General features: G+C 34.5%; 2 protein-coding genes across 2 annotated transcripts; both read left to right on the forward strand.

Annotated features, from left to right (window-relative positions):
• The first annotated feature begins 2700 nt into the window (after positions 1–2700).
• Positions 2701–10685, forward strand: LOC129882391 (bifunctional monothiol glutaredoxin-S16, chloroplastic). The gene is made up of 2 exons (XM_055956662.1): positions 2701–3202; positions 9937–10685. Exons 1-2 carry the CDS (start codon positions 2807–2809, stop codon positions 10438–10440), a joined length of 900 nt encoding a protein of 299 aa, XP_055812637.1. The 5' UTR covers positions 2701–2806; the 3' UTR covers positions 10441–10685.
• A 4643-nt stretch (positions 10686–15328) lies between these two features.
• On the forward strand, positions 15329–16853 carry LOC129881540 (protein ZW2-like). The gene is made up of 2 exons (XM_055955724.1): positions 15329–15877; positions 16526–16853. Exons 1-2 carry the CDS (start codon positions 15394–15396, stop codon positions 16762–16764), a joined length of 723 nt encoding a protein of 240 aa, XP_055811699.1. The 5' UTR covers positions 15329–15393; the 3' UTR covers positions 16765–16853.
• The last annotated feature ends 7661 nt before the right edge of the window (positions 16854–24514 follow it).

The raw sequence follows: 24514 nt of genomic DNA on the forward strand, positions 1-24514 counted from the left end.
GGCTATTCGGGACAAGGTAGGAGTGGCCTCGGTGGAAGACAAGATGCGGGAAATGCGACTGAGATGGTATGGACATGTGAAGAGGAGAGACACAGATGCCCCAGTGCGGAGGTGTGAGAGGCTGGCCATGGATGGTTATAGAAGAGGTAGGGGTAGGCCGAAGAAGTATTGGGGAGAGGTGATTAGACAGGACATGGCGCAGTTACAGCTTACGGAGGACATGACCTTAGATAGGAGGGTGTGGAGGACCCACATTAGGGTAGAAGGCTAGTTCATAGTCTCGTTATTCTTCTCTATTCATAGGCGTAGTAGTGCATTACGATCTCTTGCGCTTTGACTTCTGATTTCTGTTATTTCTGTTATTATTTATTACTTTCTATGCTTTGATTACTCTATTTTACCTGTGATGCTTTCATTATTTATTTAATCGTTATTTGTTATTTGTATTTATTTATTTGTATTTATTTATTATCTATTCGTTATTTGTTTGTTGTTTTTCTCATAAAGCTTTTAATTTTCTATTCTTATCTAAAAAAATTTATGCATTTATGCTTTTACTGAGCCGAGGGTCTCCAGAAAACAGCCGTCCTACCTTGGTAGGAGTAAGGTCTGCGTACATTCTATCCTCCCCAGACCCCATGTTGTGGAATTTCACTGGGTTGTTGTTGTTGTTGTTGTCTTAGAGGTTCCACATTAATCTCCTAAGATGAGAATTATAGAGATACATAAATTACATAAGACCTTCATTTTACATCAGCTTGAGAGCTTATGTCAAAGCCATCATTTTTGCACCAACAATACTGCTAAGATTCAAGTTGTTCTATATGAAGTTACGATATGTATTGAATTGAATTTTAACAGATACTCCAAAAATCATTCTCAAATAATAACATAATAAGGTGAAATTCAAGAGAATGGTCTAATTAATATAACAATATGAATCTAAATAATAAAGATTGAATAAGAGAAGCATAAACACGACAATGTTATTGTACTCTTTATATGAGAAATGAAATTAAAAAAACTCAAAAAGAATATGACCAAGAATAACACTTTATGACTTACCCAATACCATGTGTTGGAGGAGACTTTGGTGCAAAGTCAGCCATTACAACACTGAACTTATAAGGTGAACATATTCATGAGTAATTAGGAGGTATGACATTTAATGCATAATGTTAAAATAAATTAATCTTATTCAAGTTTTTTACCATCAAAGAAGCTCTGCAGAAGAATCTTCACATAACAAAATTACACCCCTTTTGTTATTTCATCCTTCATAGCCTCACTTTACTATTGCACTTTGGGTTGAATATTATAATTTTAAATTGAACTAAATTGAAACCTATAATTTTGGATTGAATACTTCTTTTTTGAATTGAAAATTATAGTTATAGTTAAGAACTGCATGTTGTATTTCTGAATTTGAATATCATAATTTGTAGTTTGACTGAATACTGTAGTTATGAATTCAATATTATAATTTGAATTGAATAATAGATAGCTTCATAGAAAAAATGTTGATTAGGATAGAAACAAATCATAATACGTTATAGTTTGTATATATTCATTCAGAGAAAGTGTAGTAAATGTGTAGATATCTATAAAAACTTTAATATAATTACAATTATTAGGATATATTGTGAAAAGAGGGTGAAAGGATTTTTTGATCAGTCCAGACATCATTTGGATTCCATTAGTAATAAGGATTTAGAATACCACACATTGAATAATTAAAGAGAGAATCAATAACGAAATGGAAGATTGATTCTTTGGGATCCTCCCTTTTTCAAACGGAACAAAAAGAGATAGAATCAGATTGATTCTTGAAATGTCGAGTTATCGTTGCAAACACAGAGATATTATTGCGACAAGGGATGAACAAAAATTCAAAGCTCTGATTCAAATTTCTCTCGATTCATCCCCTCGTGAGGAATTACCAAATCATTTGACCTTTCACTTATTCCAATATAAATGATTAGTCAATCAAATAATAGATAGTAAATGGATCGGTTTGAACCATAATAATCCTTTTGGAAACAATATGGAATAATTAAGTGTTGGGGTCATATTAAAATTGGTACTCCAAAAAAACTTAGACATTTATTACTTTGATCATATTTGTAAATTTTTTTTACATACTCAAACAAACAAAAATGTGCGGGGTGCAAATTCTATAATTTGAGGGTCAATCTATTAGGAATAGGGATACATAGTTTTGTTTTTTTTTCATCAATATTTAATTGAATTTAAGAAAAGTTATTATAAATACAAGAGCGGACGACACATTGCATGAACTAGCATGCTGACCGTGTGAATCAAATATTATATTGATGATTGCTCCCCAAGATAACATAGCCATCATTGTAAGGAGATTAAAGATCATCCAATGTAAAACGGACTTTCACTCTTCTGTTTTGTTGTGGCACCTTCCCTCCTCCCCCCCCCCCAACAACCACCACCACCACCCTCCCCTCGGGCTAGGGAGACGAGAAAACATTTTTCGTTTTGCACCCATAGTCAACCTTTTTCTCCTTCCTTAACAAGCTCTCGAGCCTCATTTATGTTTTTTTAAGCCAATAACAAAGACTAATTATAATTTAGAGAAAAACTAGTATTTAAACTCAAAATAAACATAATTCATTTTGATAACCCATTATAACAAGCTTCGACACGTTTACTTTGGACTTGGTTGATGGGCTTGAATGACTCCAAATGATAGGAATAGCCCAGCTTTTGAGATTTTAACTCATCCAACTTCACTCCCACTATCCACCATTTCTTCTTCATCATCATCTTCTCTTCCATGGCGACCTTCAACATCTCATTTCTCACACAACCCAATTCTACTCTTCCTCTTTTCTCCAATTTTTCTTCCCAAAATACCCCTTCTTACTCTTCATATTCACTTCCCAAAACCTCCTCTCTTTTCCCTTCCATCACTCTCCGTCCCAAAAGCAGAACCACCACTCGCCGCCATGCGAGCATCGTTGTTGCAGCTCTGAAAAAGCTCTCTGAGACAGACCCTTTAACCGTGCCTTTACAACTTGATGAAATCTCTGGAAGCTTCCCGAAGGAATCTGGTGTGTATGCGGTGTATGATAGTAATGGTGATCTACAATTTATTGGCATATCTCGCAATATCGCCGCTAGTGTTCTTTCACATAAGAATTCCGTACCTCAACTTTGCTCTTCCGTTAAGGTAACAGCTTTGATTATTTACATGTGTAAGCCCTTTTTTAAATTCTTGCTGAATTTCTTACCTGAATTGAGTGGAATGGAAAATGTGGATTTATAGAGCTGACCCAATTAATTGATATTAACGCGTAATTGATTGATTGATCCTGTGTGAAATGGTTAAGGATTGAGAGAAACATATTCATATTTCTCATTTTGGCTGTGTTGACAAAAGGGTAAATGGAAGTGCAATTTTTTATCAGGATGTTTTTTGGTGATGCTATAAGAAAACTCATTTGGCTACAGAGATTAAAAATGGATTTGAATCAACATGTTCAAGTTGAGTAAAGTAATATGCGATGCATTAATAGTGGAATGCACATTGTTGTGAGAATATATTAGTCATATACACTTTTGGCTTGAGAAATGAAACTGATTTTACTTTTCTTTTTCTTAAAAGTGGACTTGCCATTCTTCCATTAGGGACAAGAATTTTGTTCCCAGCCTTGCTTCACCTTGTGTTTACTTGAACAACTGAAAGTTCTGTCTCGATTGAGGGGGGATAGCTTCTATAGTCTAGTTGCTAACTAATGCTACTAATTTTTGTATTGGAGCTTTCATATCGTGAGAGCACACTTTGGAGCATCAGTAGAGTTCCCCCCTTGTGACCGATAGGCCACTTGTCTAAGATGTTGCAATAGGTCACACCAAAATAGCCTCGTCTCGGAAATGTAAGGCAAAGACTGCATATATATGTCCCCTCTCCCTTATTCCAGCTCTTGTTAGAGAATACATCATGAGTGGAGTAAGCCTTCAAATTTTCCAAACCATAACCACAACAACAAACCCAGTGTAATCCCATAGGTGGTACCTTCTTATCACATAGGACTCCAGAGGCAAGCCTCCATTTCATCCACGCTGCCTCAATGCGATGCGTGACATCCTCATCGATGTCCCCACTGCTCTGGATGATGGATCCAAGATATTTAAACCTTTCTGTCTTGGGGATAGGTTGAGTGGAAAGCCTCACTTTCGTGCCCTCTTCATCCATCGCACCACTGAATTTGTACTCCAAGTATTCAGTTTTGGTCTTGCTCAATCTGAAGCCTTTGCACTCCAGAGTTTATCTCCAAACTTTCAACCTATCATTAAGTCTGTCTCGAGTCTCATCAATCAAAACTATGTCGTCCGCAAATAGCATACACCATGGAGCCTCTCCTGAATAGACCATGCATCCATTACCAAGGCAAAAAGAAAAGGACTCAGTACAGATCCCTGATATAGTCCATCTCAACAGAAAAATGCTCTGAATCACCTCCCATCGCCCTAACCCGAGTCTTGGCTCCATCGTACATGTCTTTTATCGCTCTAATATACACCATCGGGACACCTTTAACCTCCAGGCACCTCCAAAGAACATCCCTCAGAATTTTGTCAGAAGTCTTTTCAGGATCAATGAACACCATATGAAGATTCATTTTTCTTTCTCTAAATTTCTCCACCAGTATCCGCATAAGATGGATTGCTTCAGTAGTCGACCACCCCGGCATGAATCTGAACTGATTCTCATAGATTGACACTCCTCTCCTCACCCTCAACTCCACCACTCTCTCCCATATCTTCATAGTATGGCTTAGCAATTTAATACCCCTATAATTATTACACTTTTGGATATCACCCTTGTTCTTGTACAATGTGACCATAGTACTCCACCTCCATTCATCGGGCATATTAACTGTCTTCAAAACAACATTAAACAACCTAGTCAACCATTCAAAACCTGCCTTGTTAATGCTCTTCCAAAAGTCTATCGGAATCTAATCGGGACCGGTCTCTTTCTCCTTTCTCATCCTGCTAATAGAACGTCTAACCTCCTCAACCCTAAAACACCTGCAATACCCAAAGTCCCGAAGACTATGAGAGTGCGCCAAATCACCCAGTACAATGTCTTTGTCTCCTTTTTCATTTAAGAGTCTGTGGAAGCAAGCTTGTCACCTTTGCTTGATAGAGGTCTCATCCACTAACACTTCACCTTCCTCGTCCTTGATGCACTTTACTAGATCCAAGTCGCGGGCTTTTCTCTCTCTCGCTTTGGCGAGCCTATACAATCTCTTGTCCCCACCTTTTTCTCCTAACTCATAGGCATTCAAAAGCTATCGTCTTAGCACTGATGACAGCCGTCTTCGCTTTCGTCTTCGCCTTCTTATAGATATATTTAAGCCTACTCTTCTCATCCGCATCTACGCACTCCAACCACTCCGTATAGGCAACCTTCTTAGCTTTCACTTTGCCTTGTACTTCTCTATTCCACCACCAATCTCCTTGACGACCACCAAAGATTCCTCTCGACACCCCTAGAACCTCGGTAGCTGCTTTTCTAATACAATCAGTTGTTATGTTCAACATGTTGTTCACATCCCCGCTACTACTCCAAGACCTTAAACCAACCAACTTCTCCCCCAACTCCCAAGAAAGGGTGGGAGTTAGGCCCCCCCCATCTAATCCTCGGTCGGTCATAAAGGGTCTTCTTTCTCCTATCCCTCTCAATCTCCAAGTCCATCACCAAAAGCTTATATTGGGTAGTAATATTCTCACTCAGAATAACCTTACAATCCTTACAAAGGCCTCTATCACCCTTTCGGAGGAGTAAATAGTCAATCTAAGTCCTAGCTACCGTGCTACTAAAGGTAACCAATTGATTATCCCTCTTCAGAAAACACGAGTTAGCAATAACCAACTCAAAAGTTTTAGCAAACTCCAGGAGAGATGTCTCGCCACCATTCCTTTTCCCAAAACTAAAGCCTCCATGGACATCATCAAAACCATTAGAAGTTGTCCCGATATGACCATTGAAATCTGCCCCAATGAAAATCTTTTCGGTACTCGGTATACCTCTCACTACCTCATTCAAATCCTTCCAAAAGAGCCTTTTGACTTCCTTATCCATGCCCACATGGGGTGCATATGCACTAACAATGTTCACAAAAAGTTTGCTTATAACTAGCTTAATAAATATCATTCTATCACTGATCCTTTTTACCTCCACCACACAATACCTAAGATCCGCGTCGACTAGAATACCTACTCCATTCCTATCTCTAGAGCCTCTTGAATACCATAATTTAAATCTGTCCACATCCCTAGCTTTGTTACCTACCCATCTAGTCTCTTAAACACAAGTTATATTAATCTTTCTCCTCTTAAGATTCTTCACTAGCTCTATGGATCTTCCTGTAAGCGACCCTATGTTCCACGATCCTACTCTCAACTTAAGAAAACCCGTCCCCCTCTTACCACTATTTCCCCCGCCTTCAACCCCAATTGAGGACATGACCCTAGTCCACCATCAGTTACCAAAGCCACTAAAACGATATGAACTACAAAGTGATAAACTGAAAACAAATAAATACAGAGAATACAAGCAACGAGATAATAATTGACAATATAAAATGTATAATAGAGGGACAACACACACTAACTAATAGGCAAACCAAGAACACTAAACACTAAGTGAAGAGGAAAATGAAGAACAATACTTAAAACACTAATGGTAGGAACTAAGAAAGAAGAACACTAAGCAAACTGATTAGAAAGTAATACTAATATATAAACATGAGCACAAATAATCAGTTGAGGGAAGGAAAGATAGAACCTGGCCCGGTGAGAATGTGACAAAGATTCTAATCGGAATCCTAAACGTCGCCAGAAAGTTGGACGTTGTCGAAATCTGCTTGAGCCATCGGAAAATGTAAGAGGAGACCAAAAGTTTCACTAGAAAAATCGCCGGAGAAGCCTTTTTAGTCTGATATGATCCTCTCCAGACAGATCTATGCCTTCTAGATCTCGACGGAGTTGTGGCCGGAGCAGATCTGAACTGTTGGGTGGAAAAAAATGAAAAAGAAAGAAGAAAGAAAGAGAGAGGAAGAAGAAGAGAAAAGTAGAGTGAGATCTGCCGGAATAGTGCTCTGCCAGAGTAGTGACGGCAGCGTCGGGTAGTGGTCTGTCGGAACAGTGGTCCGGTGAGTGAGAGAGGGTCGAAACAGTGGTCGATTTTTACTTGGAGCTTCACTAACTAAAGAGCAGTGAATAGAGCAAAATTGTTTCGGCAGTATGAGTTCTACGACCTAAACCCTAAACAAATAATATCTTAGCATACTCATCTCTGCTACTCTCATTTGTTGGATATGAGAGTTCTTGACTGGCCAACACTCCGCCCCATATAACATAGTCGGTCTAACCACCCCTTTGTAGAACTTACTTTTAAGTCTTGGCAGCACGTTCTTATCACACAACACCGAATGTGAGCCTCCATTTCCTCCACTCCAACCACCCCAATACGATGCATGACATTCTTGCCAATCTCCTGATTACCTTTTATTATTGACCCCAAGTACCTTGAAACTTCCTCTGTTGGGGATAACCTGTGTGTCAAGTCTCATGTCTCCGTCTGCTTCATGGGTCACGTCACTAAACTTACACTCCAAGTACTGTTTTCGTCATGCTCAAGTTGAAACCTTTTGATTCTAGGGTCTGTCTCTAAACCTTTAGCCTCACAGCAACGTCACCTCTCATTAATGTTGCCTCGCATGTCGTCAATAATACTATGTCATCCGTAAATATTATGCACCATGACACCTCCTCTCGGATGTATTGCTTTAGTACATCCATCGCCAATGCAAATAAAAACGAGCTTAGAGCAAATCCTTGGTGCAACCCCATCATGAATGAAAAGTGTTCCGAGTTACCTCCCACAGTCGTGACCCGGGTCTTAGCACCATCATACATATTCTTAATCATTCTAGCCTAAGCTATAGGCACACCTCTAGCCTCCAAGCATCTCCAAAGTACCTCCCTAGTCCCTTGGAACTTTGCATATGCTTTTTCTAGATTTGGAGGGGATTATAACATGGTTGCATAGCCTGCAGTAGCTTCGATTGTGTTACTCAAGGTCCTTGTTTTGGTTCTTTTTGCCAGTTCTAGTGAGTCTCTTTAATCTCTTCTGGCGATAGTTAGAACATAACGAGGACTAATTATTGCTAACCTGCAATTCCAGTGGAGACTGTTTCCTGATATCTTCCCTCCTTTGTCCCAAGCTAAGTGTTCAACTTCTGGTTCTATCTTGAAGACTAACTCGGAGACCAGGCCTTTGCCCAGAACCCAACTTCGGGAAAGAAAGAACTGTCTGGAACTTAGGATGGCAAAGGGCCCCAGATGAAACTCAATGATCGCTCCTTGTAAAACCAGAATGACATATTTATTCAACTATGAATCTTTGTTACTTAAAATGCATGGTCCAACCACAGGAACTGAGTACTCTTTGGTAGGAAGAACAAACTTATCTGCTTCAACTAATAATAGAAGAGTGAGCATAGCACCAATATCCTCATTATTGTTGATCATCGGTCTGTCTCTATCTACAGATGCCACTTCTGTGCTGGTTAGCTTGATCAACCTATGGAAAAAAAATATTTTGATGACCAAGAAATCTGTTTGGAGTTGACCCTTTAGGCCAACGGCAACCTTTGCAACTTGGGGATGATGGCCGCCTTCTACCTTTTTCTGCTTAAATACCAGAGTTAGCTCGCTTGGCGTAGCGAACAAACTGATATAGAATACCTGTTTTTCGGTGCTTAAAGTTGCTAGAGTGGGAGATTGTGCTAGTTGAATGCACACAGGTGGTCAACACTTATGATTGAAGGCATTTATTTCATTCTAGTTTACTTACCTCACTACATTATACCTCGGCCAAAAACTGATTGGCATTTGGTTTGGTTGCTGCTGGGCGTCTTGCAATACCATCCTTTTGCTGCTTCCTTTAATTAACATTCTTTATCGTTATAATGTTTCTTCTATGACATCATGCAATTGCGAAGAGGAAATTTGACAAATTTATAATAATTTGTGGCAGTGTTATCAAAGGTGAAAAGCTCAAAAAAAAAAAAGCACTGAGATCTGTTGAGGCTTTAAAGCAGGGTAAAACTAAAGCGCAAGTTTAGTGAAGAAAGGCGCAAGTGAATAACAATAGTGTAGTCCCACAGTGGGGAGAGGGTAGTGTGTACCTTACACACTATAAAACAATTAAAAATATATCTATAATTCAAGAATAATAATTATTAGCACAAATGACAATTATATTGACAAAAAATTTAAAATTTTAAAAATTAAAATTAAGAGAAATATTTATTGTGTAGTGTCGCCGAAGCGCTGGACAAGCGAGGCTAAGTGCCAGCCTATTTTGCACCTATAGCTTCAGGGCTTAGGCACGCCTTAAGCAAGCCGTTGATAGCTCTGCTATGTGGAATGATGATTTATAGTGCACATAAGGCACACCATGCTGAATAAACAATCTCTTTCCTTTAGAGAGCGAAAGCAGACTTGCTGAAAGCAATATTCTTGGCTAAGCATGTTACTATTATTTGACATATGAACATTTTCTAATCATCTTATTATGTGAATGTGACTTTGTCAAACATCACATGCACGGTTATTCTTGCTTAGAATCTCAACTGCTGTGTCTGTACCTTGAATATTAATACAAGGACCTCTAAGCAGCAAGAGTATAATAAATTGCAAAGGATTCCTCCTCTAAGCAGTATAAGTGTAATACATTGCCTATCTTCGTAGCACTGAAATACAAGTCTGCACCAGTTATCACTTATGTCGGAAAGTTTAACATTTGTTTGCCCCTCCTTTTATACTTCGGGATTTTAATGCTATATTTTCCCTTTGAATACTTAATAGCTGGTATAATATTTGTAGGTTGGTGTGGTTGATGAGCCAGATAGAACCACTTTAACTGAATCTTGGAAATCATGGATGGAAGAACATATTGCGACCAATGGAAAGGTACCACACGGTAATGAACCGGGAAATTCAACATGGGTACGTCAGCCTCCAAAGAAGAAGGCTGATCTAAGGTTAACACCAGGCCGTCGTGTGGAATTGACAGTGCCCTTGGAGGACCTCATTGACCGTCTAGTGAAGGAGAACAAGGTGGTTGCTTTCATTAAAGGGTCAAGAAATGCACCACAATGTGGGTTTTCACAGAGGGTGGTAGCCATTCTTGAAAGTGAAGGTGTCGATTATGAAAGCATTGATGTCCTTGATGAAGAATACAACTCCGGATTGAGGGAGACATTGAAGAACTATAGTAACTGGCCTACATTTCCACAAATTTTTGTGAAGGGTGAGTTGGTTGGTGGGTGTGATATCTTGACCTCCATGTATGAGAAGGGAGAACTTGCCAGCTTGTTCAAAAGCTAAAAGTGTTTAATTAGGCAGTAAAGAGTGTAGCTTTGTTGTAAGAATTACACATCTTTGAACTTATTCACTCATCAGTGTATTGGTATTGTGGAAATAGTGGAATAGTTGGAAGAAATTCATTGTTCATTTGTACAAGAGAATTTTGTGACAAGTAACAAATGGAGGCATATTTCCCCTTTCCATCCTACCCCATTCACCGGTACTGATCATTGAAATGGTAAAGTTATTTTTTTGCTTTTGTGCCAGCTCATGATCTAAATGAATCCACTTATTACGTTCATAAGTAGCATCACAACAGAAGACAAGACTTGAGACTCGTTTGTATATGGAATGAGGTAGACAAGGATATCCTATGGAATTAACTATTCCACCTTCTATATGAGATAATTAGTGGGGAAAAAACACTTATAACCTCAAAAAAGAAAAATATTTATCTTTAAATATCTTATTATTTTCATACCCTTTTATATTTTAAAATGAAACAAATTTCTTTTAAAATTCGTGTGCTGATGTCAGCTCTCACCCTTTATGATACCAATAGGGTATCACAGAGGATTAAGCTCAGTTCTATATGATACTGATATGGTATCAATATATCGACAAAGTATCACAAAGAAAATATTTTTTATTAATTTAGAATTTAATAAATAAGATTGTGACTTTAATAATTTTCTCTTAATTGTTTAATTTTTATTTCTTAAAAAAAGAACACAATCATATATGATACCGATAGGGTATCAATATACCGACGAAGTATCATAGAGAATTAAGTTCAGTCCTACATGATATCGATATGGTATCAATATACCGATCGAGTATCACAGAGGATTAATTCATAGCAATAATGACATCATGCGCAAAATAAGAAAGAGAAAATGGAGTAAGAGGGTAAATAGTTTGGATTTGGCTCAATTTAGGTAAATAATTTCACAATTGAATCTAAGAAAAATTACGCGGATAAGTAAGCATATACTAATTAATTAACTAGCATAACTATAGTTTGAATTAATTATGGCTCGCGGCAACATCTAATGTAATTATAGTTTGAGTTTTATATAATTCGTGCGATTATACAATTGAATTTTGTATAATTCGCGCAATTTATACAAACGTTGTGCTCTAATCGAATTGTATAGCGAAATATACAAACATTACAAATTGTATAACAAATTATACAAATGTTATGCATGAATTGTATAGTGAAATATATAAACGTTATACAAAAAATGTGAATTGTATAGTGAATTATACAAATATTGTGCGAATTATACAAACACTGATATAACTATAGCTACGAATTATAATTAGCAAACTATAACTATAAAGCATAATTAAAATATTTTTAAATGGCTCTATGCAAAAAAATTCCAATCATTCTATTTTATGTAGTTTTCCATAATTTATCCCATTATATTTAATATAAATGGTAGAATATAATAATTTAAAATTAAAGTACCCATAATTAAACAGAAGATAAAATAACTTTACATTTTAAAATAAATTTGTTATTCTTATCCAACTAAACCGCCTTATCATATTTCTTTCAAGCTGATGAATTTTGTCGTTTTCCTTAAGGGTCATCTAGTGTGCTGAAAGAACTATACTGATAAGTATCCTCTTCACAAAGTTAAATACTTCCGTTTCTTTTTTACTTCCTCCGTCTCATATTAAATGAATATTTTTTTATTTTATATAATAATTAAGAAATTAATAATAGATTAATCAAATTTACTATTTTTTCCTTTGTTTATATCAATACATATAAAAATAAGTTTGAAAAAAAATACATAAAATATAGAAATAATTAGTATTGAAAATTATTCACATTCCAAAAGGTTATATTAATTGTAGGGATAAAATAAAAAAAAATTAATTAATTTTATCTTAATTTAGTAAATGATCAAGTAATATGAGACAACTATTTTTAATAAGATGTTCAACAGTTGTTATAGTTTTCTTTTTAAGAGTTAAAAATCAAATCAAAAGCCGCACCAAACCAACCGCAAATTGAGTCAAACTGAGAATAAAAACTTGATTAATAATTTAATTTGACTTGGTGTGGTATTGAAGAAAAAAAACACTATATTATGTTGATTTTATTTTAACTTTAAAAAATCAACACAAAACCAAACCAATTCGACATCATATATATATATATATATATATATATATATATATATATATATATAAAAGTTTCAAAAATTATTTTATACATTAAAATATTTAATTTGGTATTATTTATAAATATTCTTACACTTTTCATAGCTTTTATATCTTTTAACAATATTATTTCAAGTTTGATTTAGAATTTTGAATAGTCCAATACATGCTATATTCAATAAATATTAGTAACTTTAGTAAAGCTCAAATCAAAATCAAATCAACTCAATACTAAGAATGACAATAATTAATGTTGAATATTTGTTCTTTAGTTATAAATTGGTTTAGCTAATTAAAATACATAACCAAATTTTAGTTTTCTTCAATGTTTAGTCATATAATTATTACTTATTAGACTTATTTTAGCATGATTTAATACTTTAAAATTATAATCATTTTCATTTTGACTTATCTATTTGCAATATTTGCTTTATGCAATTACATTATTATTTTTGTTGAATATTTTAATATCATTACTCATACCGTATTTGTGTTATTTTATTAAGAAATACCTTAAATAATTATATTTGGGTAGGATTAAAGAAATATTTGAAGCACAAATAAATTATATGTTTGTACGAATACTTTATCCGAAAACCCAAGAGATCTGAAAGAAAAAAACCAAAAAATCTGAGGTCGAAAAAATCCAAATTTTATTAGTTTGGTTGTCTTATAGATTTATAAACCCAATATAAATAGTTTGATTTGATATTTTAAAAATTTAAATTAACCTGATCCATGTACATTGCTAGATAAAACAATATAATTTTTTTTTAATATTTTAAAATGTATTTTTTAATCATATTGACATGAAAAAATTTATAACTTATAATACTTTTCATATAATTTTTGAATATCTATTTTTTATTTAGAAATATCAAACTGTAATTTAAATTAGTTTTAAAAATTAATTAAATTGATTTTCAAAAAATGCAACATGATAGGTAAAAAAGAAACGGGGGAGTGTCAAGTTCTTGACCATTTTGCAGATTTCACTTCCCGGCTAATGAGGTTACAAGGTACAATTTTTTACTTCTAAAGAAATAGACAAGAAAAATGGGTAAATAAACGACCTTAGAAAAATAGAAAAATCTTTGCAGTAAAAGACAAAAAATAGCAAGTGATACTCTACATTATGAGGACAAAAGCTGATGGATTTTGATTTTGAAGTGCGGTCCTTTTTTTTCTCGAGCAGAATTAAAAATTAAAGTTTATGAATTTAAAATTTTTAATCTTTTTTAAGTTATTAAAGAAAAATAAAATAATTTATAATCATTTAAATTAAATTTAATCAAATTCATCCTTTAATTTCTAACTCCGCTTTACCTGTATCCTTGGGTAAGCAAATGAAATGTGTTTCTCATTCCCACTCAAGGACAAAAACCACCGATTCAAACTTAGGGATTGAGGGTTTTTCTCTGTAAAAAAAAAAAGTCTTCATTATTTTGATACTATGGTTCAATGGTTTAACGAATTTGAAAAACTTAGGTCCAAGATTAGTTTCAAAATCATTTTGCAATTAATTTAATGATAATGAAGATTTTTGTTTAACTACATGTGGAGAGGAAGTTTTAATCATAATTTCAATATTTATGTTGTTGTAATTTTTTAAAATAAAAATAAGATATTTTTAAAATTATTTTTAACTCATAATATTTTTAATTTTATTTTTAATAATAACAAGTGATATTGATGAAGATTATGTGAAAAAATACTATACAATTTATATCGTGTAATTTAATTTCTATAAAATATATATCGAGGGAAACAAAAGTTTCGAGTAAATTAGGTTATAAAAATGCTACATAATTTATGTCACATAACTTAATTTCTACACGTCTTATGTTAAACGAGGTAAAATTTTTGTCTAAACTAATAAAAACAAAAATTAACAATCATCATATTTGAAGTAAAAAGTTAAAAGTAAAAAAACTTTTTTATTTCAAAGTAAAATGCATTGAATTTAGAAATCGGTGGCACAATAGGACATGGAAAAGGGGGATAGCCATTTGTCGTGATCTAAAGATAGAATTGTTTGGTCTCATCTTATGAAGCCAAGTAGGATTGAGCAAAAATGTCTTTATATATTTTTTAAATTGTTGATAATTTTATAAGTTTAATTTTTTATTTGACATGTTTAAAATTATAAAATTAAAAAATATTTTAATATATTTTATATATATTTAGTTTAAAATTATAAAATTTAAAAATAATTATTTTTTAAAAATTTCATATCAAATTAAAATCAGATAAATAAATTAAAATAAGAATAATATTTGTTATAGTTTTTTATAAATATAATTTATACCCTGTATCGAAAATACTGAATTTAAATAATTTTGATGTTTAATAAGATAGATTCGGGATTTAATACATATTAATTTGTAATATTTATTTTATGCATTCCATTATTATTTTTTTATTGAATATTTTAATGTCATTATTCATCTCATATTTTGTGTTATTTTTTTAAGAAACATCTTAGATAGTTATATTTTGGTAGGACAAAAGAAATATTTGAAGCATAAGTTAATAATTTATTGATGTGAATACTTTACCAGAATTATCCGAAAAAAACCAAAAACTGAGGTTGAAAATCTTGAGTATAATTATTTTGACTTGATTTATAAATTTAAAAATTCGATACAAATAATTTAATTTGATATTTAAAAAGTTGGAATCAAGTAAATCCTACAACTTCTCCCCCGATCACTATTTCTGAACAACCCTCATATTCAACTTTCCTTCTCTTCTTCTACTCCCTTTGTTTCTCTTCTTACACAAAAAAAAAAAATGCAAGCTGGCTCATTTGGAAGCAACAGCATTAATGTTAATTCATTTGAGGCTTTTTATCAAGGCTGGCTACAACGCCAAGAACATTTCTTGAATGAACTTACCACATTCGACCAAGAATCAGAAGAAGATGTTATGCGAAACCTTATTTCACGTATTTTAGCTCATTATCAAGAATATTTCGAAGAAAAATCAAAAATGTCACATATAAATGTGTTTTATATGTTTTCCCCTACATGGTTCACTCCATTAGAAAAAAGTTTCTTGTGGATTGCTGGTTTCAAACCAGGATTAGCTTTTCCCCTTGTTATGAATTCTGTTAATGATTTGAGTGAAAATCAAGTTGAGAGGATTAATAGGCTTAGAATCGAAACAAGGATCGAAGAGAAGAACCTTATGGACAAATTGGTTAACATTCAAGAAAGCGTCGCTGCCCCGCCCTTGATAGGAGTCGCACAACAATACGGAATCGAAATGCTTCCAGGTATCTATCTAAAAGCTTAAGTTGTTACAAAATTTACTCACGGTCGTCATTTCCAAATATCGTTTATAATTTAGCTACAAAATTTGTTTGTTCAGTTTTACCTTTGATTTGATGAATGAATTATATAAAAAATATTTAAAATTACTCATTTTTAGGGATGGATAAATGATAATTTAATTGAACAACCTAATGATTAATACCATTAAATGATTTTTTATTTTATATCATTGTTTGATAGTTGATTAAAGTTATGCAAATATTAATAATGTAGAAAATAGTTAGGAATGAATTTATTTATTACTCTACCTTCTATTCTGCATAAAATAATATATAGCTTCTCTCATAACTAATACATTTATTAGTTATGCGGGTTTATAGTCATATTAATTTAATGCATAAATAATTTATTTTTTATTTATCTGTCAAACATCGCATAAGTTATATGAAAATTAATAAATGAATAATTTGTTTCTTATCCAGCTATCCGATCCCCCTAAATGGTATTTATTAGAAAAGGACCTTAGGGAGTATTTAATTATGTTATGTCTCGATACAATCCTTCACATGTGAGTTTGATTTCTTGAACTCAGGACATCTTGCTCGTTCACTTTTAATTACTTAATTATATTACTTAATTATATTACATAGATAGCGAAATAGGAGAAGTGGATGAAGAGATGGAGACACTAAGAAGAGCGGTGGAGGATGTGGTGACGGCTGCAGACAGATTGAGGACAAGAACAGCAGATAATGTGGTGGGAATACTAAGTCCTTTGCAGAGTTTGAGGTTTTTGAAAGGAGCAGCACAACTTCAGATGAGAATAAGGATGGTTGGAATGCAGAGAGAAGCAGAGAGGAGACATCAAATGGATACTTATAATGGTTGATAGATTTGATTTTATATAAATTCTTGGATTGTAGACTGATGATGATGATAAATTAGTAAGAATTGTGTTTGGCTTTTGAGACTTGTTTGATAGGCAATCTATGTAATATCCTATTAAGACGGTTTAAATGTTGTACCTGTTGCTTTCTTTTTTATAAGAGGTAACTTTGTTGTGTTGTCTTTAGATTGTGCTTTAATTATGAGAAATTTTTAAAAATCAATATAGTTTGGGTTTAATTAGAGATTTATAGTATAATTTGTTTAAAAATGATTCATAGCTACGTGTTATAAGGAGGAGAGAGGCAAGCAAGATTAGAAGATAACGGAAAGAGGCGAACTTTGAAAGGGAGAGGAGGAATGCATGCTGTATTCATTGTATTAGGTTGTATCACAAATACAATTAATATAATTGATTTGTAATAACGAATACAAATGTATCAGATTGTATCAAGGTTGTATCAATGAATATAGTTGTATCAAGTGTATTTGTTCTTAGTGTACTTACTTTGTATCAAGTGTATTAACTAATATAATTGTATCAAGTTGTATCAATGAGCAAAATTGTATCAAGTGTATTTGTTTCTTGTGCATTCACTCTGTATCAATGTATTTGAATGTATCTGCAACTACCTATTAATTTGTATTAATGTGTTCAACTGTATTTTATCCTTGGTATACATTAGAACCATGTGTTGTATACTCTTTTTAAATACGATTGACACACTATTATATCTCTCCCTCGTTCAGGCATACTGAGAGTCTGAATATGAAAATTAGAAAGGAGAAGAGGAAGAAAAAAGGTCTCCACCATCTCTTGCCTAATACAAATTTCTTATCTGATTTGTATTAGTAATACTTCATTTGAACCCTGTCACAATCAGAATTCGGGTGTGATGACACATGTCCTTTCCCACCAGACAAGTCAGCCTAAAACCTAATATTTCGATAAATAAAGCGGTAACAGTCTAAATAGGTAAATAATAAATAAAAGCGGAAGTCTTTCAACTTAAATTACCCCAAAAATTTGATTGTCACATGTACAAGCCACTAAAGAAGACAAAACTGAAATGAAATACAGTCTCAATATGTCTTCAACTCTCAAGTAGAGTAAACCATAAAAGTACAGAAAATCTAAGAGTATGGTGAATGTCAATAGCTACCTTTCCCAAAAATCGTGGAAGCCTCGAATGATCAGAAAGAGACGGTGATCAAAGTCCAGACTCAGAATCTACACAAGTATAGAAGCAAGTGTGAGTAGCAAACAACACGCTACCTAGCAAGCTAACTAGAAAAACTAAGAAATCTAATAAAATACACGAACGCCTTTTCCAGCCCAACAGAACCTCCAGACTACAATCTGTACAGAAATCAGCCCAACATAATAGTTCCTACTAAACATCTCAATAAGATTCAGATCACAGCTCAATATCACAAGACATATTGTATAAATACTCACAAGTCACAAATATGCATCAAACTGTCAATACAGATATGCAGAATATGTGTATGCACACTCAATGATCATGCATATGTGCAATTGTCGGCAAAGACCTCGACATAATAAACTCTGACCGAAAATGACCTCGGCCTCAAAATCTCTGATCGAAAATGACCTCAGCCATATAATCTCGCCGAAAATGACCTCAACAATGTAATTCTATCAAAAACAACCTCGACAATTTAATCCCACTGGAAATGACCTTGGCCTATCAATCTCTCGCTGAAAATGACATCGGCCATTTCATATCTCTGATCGAAAATGACCTTGGACTCACAATCATGTACCTCTCATCACAGTGTTTCAGAACCAATGCAAACAACATGCTCACACAAATAATGAAAAATAATCAGTTCAGGCAAACCGCAATCAAAATTAGACTAATCAAGTATTTCATCAAATACACATAGATATCAAGATTACGACATGTAATATTCAATACTCAACATTATCACACATCATTTTTTATTAGCCCCGTCAACTCATTTTAGACTAGTTCATATTACAATTAAATCTGTAACCTTATCCACATTACGCCTCAACACATATACAACTGGATATTCAGGAATTCTAAGAGATTCATGGAGTTTTAAGAGTCTACTTGCCTTAGCCAATACGCAATCGATCAATCCAAGTGAAACTTTTCCTACAGAATGTACTCCAAATCACCACAATCTATAAAAATTTAAGTTCTCAATCAAAATACAGAACCAATAATATTCATATCATATTTTTGAAAATCAGGCCGAAACTGACCTGAAATGCCCGAAAAACTCAATTTCAAAAAGGAGAAGAAAATTTTAGAAATTTTTTCTCAAAGTATTTGGGATTTATTAGCGAAAACGAAAGTAGATTCAGACTTAAAACGAGCTCACTTACTCCGATTACATCATCAAACTCTGTCTATGAAGCCTCTAATGCTCTTAGATGGTGCCAATGACATATCCATGGCTACCTTAAAAGAAACATAATACTCAAAAATAATAAAAGGATAGAGAGTTCCTTCGAATACAAGAAGGACTCACCAAATAGCTGAAAAATAATGATCTTCAATGATGCGCCTGTTGAGGATCTCTAACACCTGTATCTGCATCATAAAATAATGTAGGTTGAATGACGTCAGTACGTGGAATGTACGAGTATGTAAAATGACAGGAAAGTAAGGACATATATCAAGAAATTCCTCTCAGGAAAACTCAGCTCAGAACTCAACATCATCTCAACATTAATATGTAATGCAAATTTAAAATAATAATAAAAAATGCTTACTCAGTTGGGAGTTTCTCTAATCGACAACCATCACTTATGAGCTAACGATGATACAACGAAGCGATATCGTTGCCACATCCATCCAATACCTTGCCAGGGTAAAGAACATCACTATCTTGGATCCATTCATCAAAGTCCTCTTTTTGGGACTTAAGAGGCATAGCCTCCATCCTACGCTGGCTACGTAGTTCTGGGGTTTGAGTCAATTAAACTCTTACCCAACTCGGTGCTCAATACTACTCCCAAAATATGTGTTCATATTAATCTCATCATCTAGTCTCATTGGACTTTAATTTAAATCATCAAACTCATCTCATTACCTCTTCATCAATCATTATACTTCAAAATATCATTTACATCTCATCAAAACATCTTGCTCAAAACATCATTTACTCAAATTCATTTAAACTCAACACTTTTGCTCTTTCAAAACTCAATAAAATACATATATAGTATTAATTCATATCACTCTTTTTATCAATGAAAATATTAAAAAGCCAACATCTTTACTCAAAACATGTGTAAAAATATTCATGAACATCAAATCAATTAGGATTCATGGGAAAGTAGCCATGAACAATAATTCCAATAATATGAGAGATAACAATAATAATAATAATAATATTAATGCATAAATATATCTAACTCAATAGAAGAAGAATTAATTTATTTAGAATTCAAGATTTGGATAAAACTCAACTATAACTCAATTATAATGAATTTAAATATTGGGCGCATGGACGAATTCAATCCGATGCTATGAAAGCCTTGCATACCTTAAATCTGAAACTTTACTCCGAATTGGAACTTGGACCCCTAGCCTTTTCTTCTTTTTGAAGCATTTTGTGTACTACCTAGAGTATAAAAATTACCGAAATAGTATTTTTATACTATTAAAACTAAAACTATATTTGAGAATGAGTAAAGAAGTGTATAGAGAGAAGAGTTGCTTAAAAAAGCTTGATGAATAAAAATGAGGAAATAAAGTGGGTATTTATAGGTGTGGGGGAGGGACCTAACAATAAATAAAATTAATTACAAAGGATGATCTTGAAAATTCAATGGAAGATTTTGATGTCAAATGGTTCTAGATCTTTCTATGGTAGGTGAGATGAGATCTCTTTTAACGGAATATCTATTTTCAAAGCTGCGTTTGAAAAAGATAAATTCCTTATTAGGATTTGGTGTCTTCATAAGAATTGTAGATATAGAAGTCTAGTTTCAGTTAGTTTAAGAATCATCTAATTTGGAGCAAGCTACATCGAGATATGAATTTTATTCTACAAATACTCCATTCTATCACAGCACTATGTCTTGTAAAGATTAATTTATTTGATCTACTTAAACTCCAAATCTTAAGATATATTCTCATGAAAGTTGTAGGTAATTAGGTTGTGGTTACTCAAAAATTTGAATCACCTAATTTGGACTATTCTATGAAAAGTTATGCCCAAAATACAAAGACATTATCATTTTCATCGAGAATTGAAATACCGACATGCAACATTTTAGGGGGTGTTACAATATCTCCCCCTTGGGATCATTCGTCCTCGAATGAATATGAAAATAGGAGACATCAAGAATGATATCATCAATAAATCAATTTCTCAAAAACTCTGATACTCAAATGGTCAATGACTCAAATTCAAGAATACACATCGACTCCAAGGTAGAAGTAAGGAATATTACCTTGAACATCATCGTCGGAAGGCACAAATAGATGAGGATATTTAGCCTTCATATCTTCTTCAGCTTTCCATGTAGCCTCTTTAACAAATTGATTTCGCCATAGGATTTAGACAGATGCCACTTCTTTAGTTCTTAATTTGCGAACCTGACGATCAAGAATCTGAACTGGAATCTCTTCATAACTCAAACTCTCTTTCACCCCAATGCTCTTAGTTGGGACAACAAGTGAAGGATCTCCCAAACACTTCTTAAGCATAGAGATGTAAAACACGATATGAATAGTAGCTAATTCCGAGGGCAATTCCAATTCATAGGCTACGTGACCAACCCTCCTCAATATCTGATAAGGACTAATGTAGCGAGGACTAAGCTTCCCTTTCTTTCCAAATCTCATCACACCTTTCATGGGTGAAACTTTCAAGTATACTCAATCATACACTTCGAACTCCAAATTTCTCCTCCTAACATCAGTGTAGGATTTATGGCGACTCTGAGCAGTCCTCAACCTCTCTTGGATGGTTTTCACCTTCTCCATAGCTTGGTGAACCAAGTCTGATCCAATCAACTCAGCTTCACCAACTTCAAACCAACCAATTGGTGATACATCTCCTTCGATACAGAGCTTCATAAGGAGCCATTTGAATATTCGAATGGAAGCTATTATTGTATGCAAATTCAATAAGAGGTAAATGATCATCCCAATTACCTTTTAAGTCAATGACACAGGCTCTTAACATATCCTCCAATGTCTGTATGTACGCTCTGCCTAGCCGTCTGTCTACGGATGAAAAGCAGTACTAAGGTTCACTCTTGAACCCAAACCCTTTTGAAATGACTTTCAAAACTGAGCAGTGAATTGAGCTCCCCTATCAGAGATGATAGACAAAGGAACTCCATGCAGTCTAACAATCTCTCTAAGATACAGTTTGGCATAACCCTCTGCAGTGTTCGTAGTCTTAACTAGCAAGAAATGAGCCAATTTGGTCATTCTATCCACAATCACCCAAATAGAGTCATGTTGTTTGCGGGTTCGTGGTAATCGATAATGAAGTCCATATTGATCATTTCCCTCTTCCATTCCGGGATCTCTATATTCTGAGCCACTCCACAAGGCCTTTGGTGCTCAACTTTAACTTATTGGCGGTTCGGGCACTTGGACACAAAATCTGCTATATCTCTCTTCATTCCACTCCACCAGTATACTTCTCTCAAGTCGTGGTACATCTTTGTTGAACCTGGGTGGATGGAATACTTGGAATTATGGGCTTCTTCCATGAATCTCTCTCGAATACCATCAATACTTGGAACACATAATCTCCCTTGATATCTCAACACTCCATCTCCTCTTTTGGTAAAAGTCATTACCTTCTGCTTGTGAACCTCATCATTCAATTGAAGAAGAATGGGATCCTGATCTTACTTTCCTTTCACCTCTTCAACTAAACATGATTCAGCTTCATTTCGGACTATTATACCACCCTCACTAGAGTCAATAAATAGAACTCCCAAACGCGCAAGTCTATGCACTTCCTTTGCCAACTCCTTCTTTTCCTCTTTCACATGGGTCATACTCCCTATAGATAACCTGCTAAGAGCAACAGCAACTACGTTTGCTTTACTTGGGTGGTAGAGAATGCTCATGTCATAATCCTTGAACAACTCTAGCCATCTCCTCTACCTCAAATTCAGCTCCTTCTGGCTGAATACATACTGTAACCTCTTATGGTATGTGAACACATCCACATGTACACCATAAAGATAGTGATGCCAGATCTTAAGAGCAAATACCACAGCGGCCAACTCAAGTTCATGAGTGGGGTAGTTCCTCTCATGAGTCTTAAAGCTGTCTGGAGGCATAGACAATGACATTACCTTTCTGCTTCAATACACATCCCAACCCAACTCTAGAAGCATCACAATAGATTACAAAACCATTCGTTCCTTCGGGTAAGGATAGTACTGGAGTAGTAGTCAATCTAGCTTTCAACTCTTGAAAACTTTTCTCACAAGCATCAGATCATTGAAACTTAGCCTTCTTCTGAGTCAGCTTAGTCAATGGTGAGGATATGAATGAAAATCCCTCAACAAACCTCCTCTACTAACCATCCAAACCTAAGAAACTCCTTATGTCGGTTGGAGAGGTGGGTCTGGGCCAATTCTTAACTGCCTCAATCTTTTGAGTATCAACTTGAATTCCATCACCAGATATGGCTTGAATTCCAGGTATGGCTTGAATACCCGGTTCATGAAGTCCATAAAAGCTGCAGGAGTATTTGTCAATCCAAAGGACATAACAAGAAACTCAAAATGACCATAACGGGTACAGAAAGTCGTCTTTGGGATGTCACATTCTCTCGCTTTCAACTAGTGATAGCTTGATGTTAGGTCTATCTTAGAGAAGAATGTGGCACCCTGAAGTTGGTCAAATAAATCATCTATTCTGGGGAGAGGATATTTGTTCTTTATGATGACCTTGTTTAGTTGTCGGTAATCAACGCACATTCTAAGGGATCCATCTTTTTTCCACACGAATAGGACAGGAGCGCCCCAAGGTGAGACACTTGGCCTAATAAACCCCTTATCTAAGAGGTCTTTCAGTTGTTCTTTCAACTCTTTCAACTCAGTGAGAGTCATCCTGTAAGAAGGAATGGAGATAGATTGTGTATCAGAAAGGACATCAATACCAAAGTCTATCTCTCTATCAGGAGGGATTCCGGGTAGATCCTCAGGAAAGACTTTAGGAAACTCATTCACAATGAAAACTGACTCAAGAGATGGAGCCTGTTCATTAATATTTTTGATTCGAACTATATGATATATACATCCCTTGGAGATTAATTTTCTGGCCTTAAGGTAGGAAATAAATTTACCCCTAGGCACTACAGAACTCCCCTTCCACTCTAAGATAGGCTCATTTGGAAATTGATACTTAACAATTTGAGTCCTACAATCAACTGAAGCATAACAAGCATAAAGCCAGTCCATGCCAAAAATCACATCAAAATTCACCATGTCCAACTCAACTAAGTCAGCCATGGTATCCTTGTGATAGATTGGCATAGTATAATTTCTATAGACCCTCTCAGCTAAGATAGACTTACCAATAGGAGTAGACACGCTAAAAGGCTCAAGAAGATACTCAGGAAGGATCTCAAATTTACTAGCCAAGTAAGGAGTCACAAAAAATAACGTAGCACCCGGATCAAGTAATGCATATACATCAAAAGAAAGAACTCGGAGCATACTAGTAACGACATCGGGTGCATTCTCTTGGTCTTGGCGACTACCCATAGCA

This window comes from Solanum dulcamara, chromosome 3, assembly GCF_947179165.1.
Source record: "Solanum dulcamara chromosome 3, daSolDulc1.2, whole genome shotgun sequence".
NCBI classification, from domain to species: Eukaryota; Viridiplantae; Streptophyta; class Magnoliopsida; order Solanales; family Solanaceae; genus Solanum; species Solanum dulcamara.

Bases quoted from the DNA above. Each gene is read 5' to 3' on its own strand.
- LOC129882391 (XM_055956662.1), top strand. From the start codon at position 2,807: ATGGCGACCTTCAACATCTCATTTCTCACACAACCCAATTCTACTCTT. The intron at 3,203-9,936 runs GTAACAGCTTTG...TAATATTTGTAG, and splicing joins AACTTTGCTCTTCCGTTAAG to GTTGGTGTGGTTGATGAGCC.
- LOC129881540 (XM_055955724.1), top strand. From the start codon at position 15,394: ATGCAAGCTGGCTCATTTGGAAGCAACAGCATTAATGTTAATTCATTT. The intron at 15,878-16,525 runs GTATCTATCTAA...TATATTACATAG, and splicing joins CGGAATCGAAATGCTTCCAG to ATAGCGAAATAGGAGAAGTG.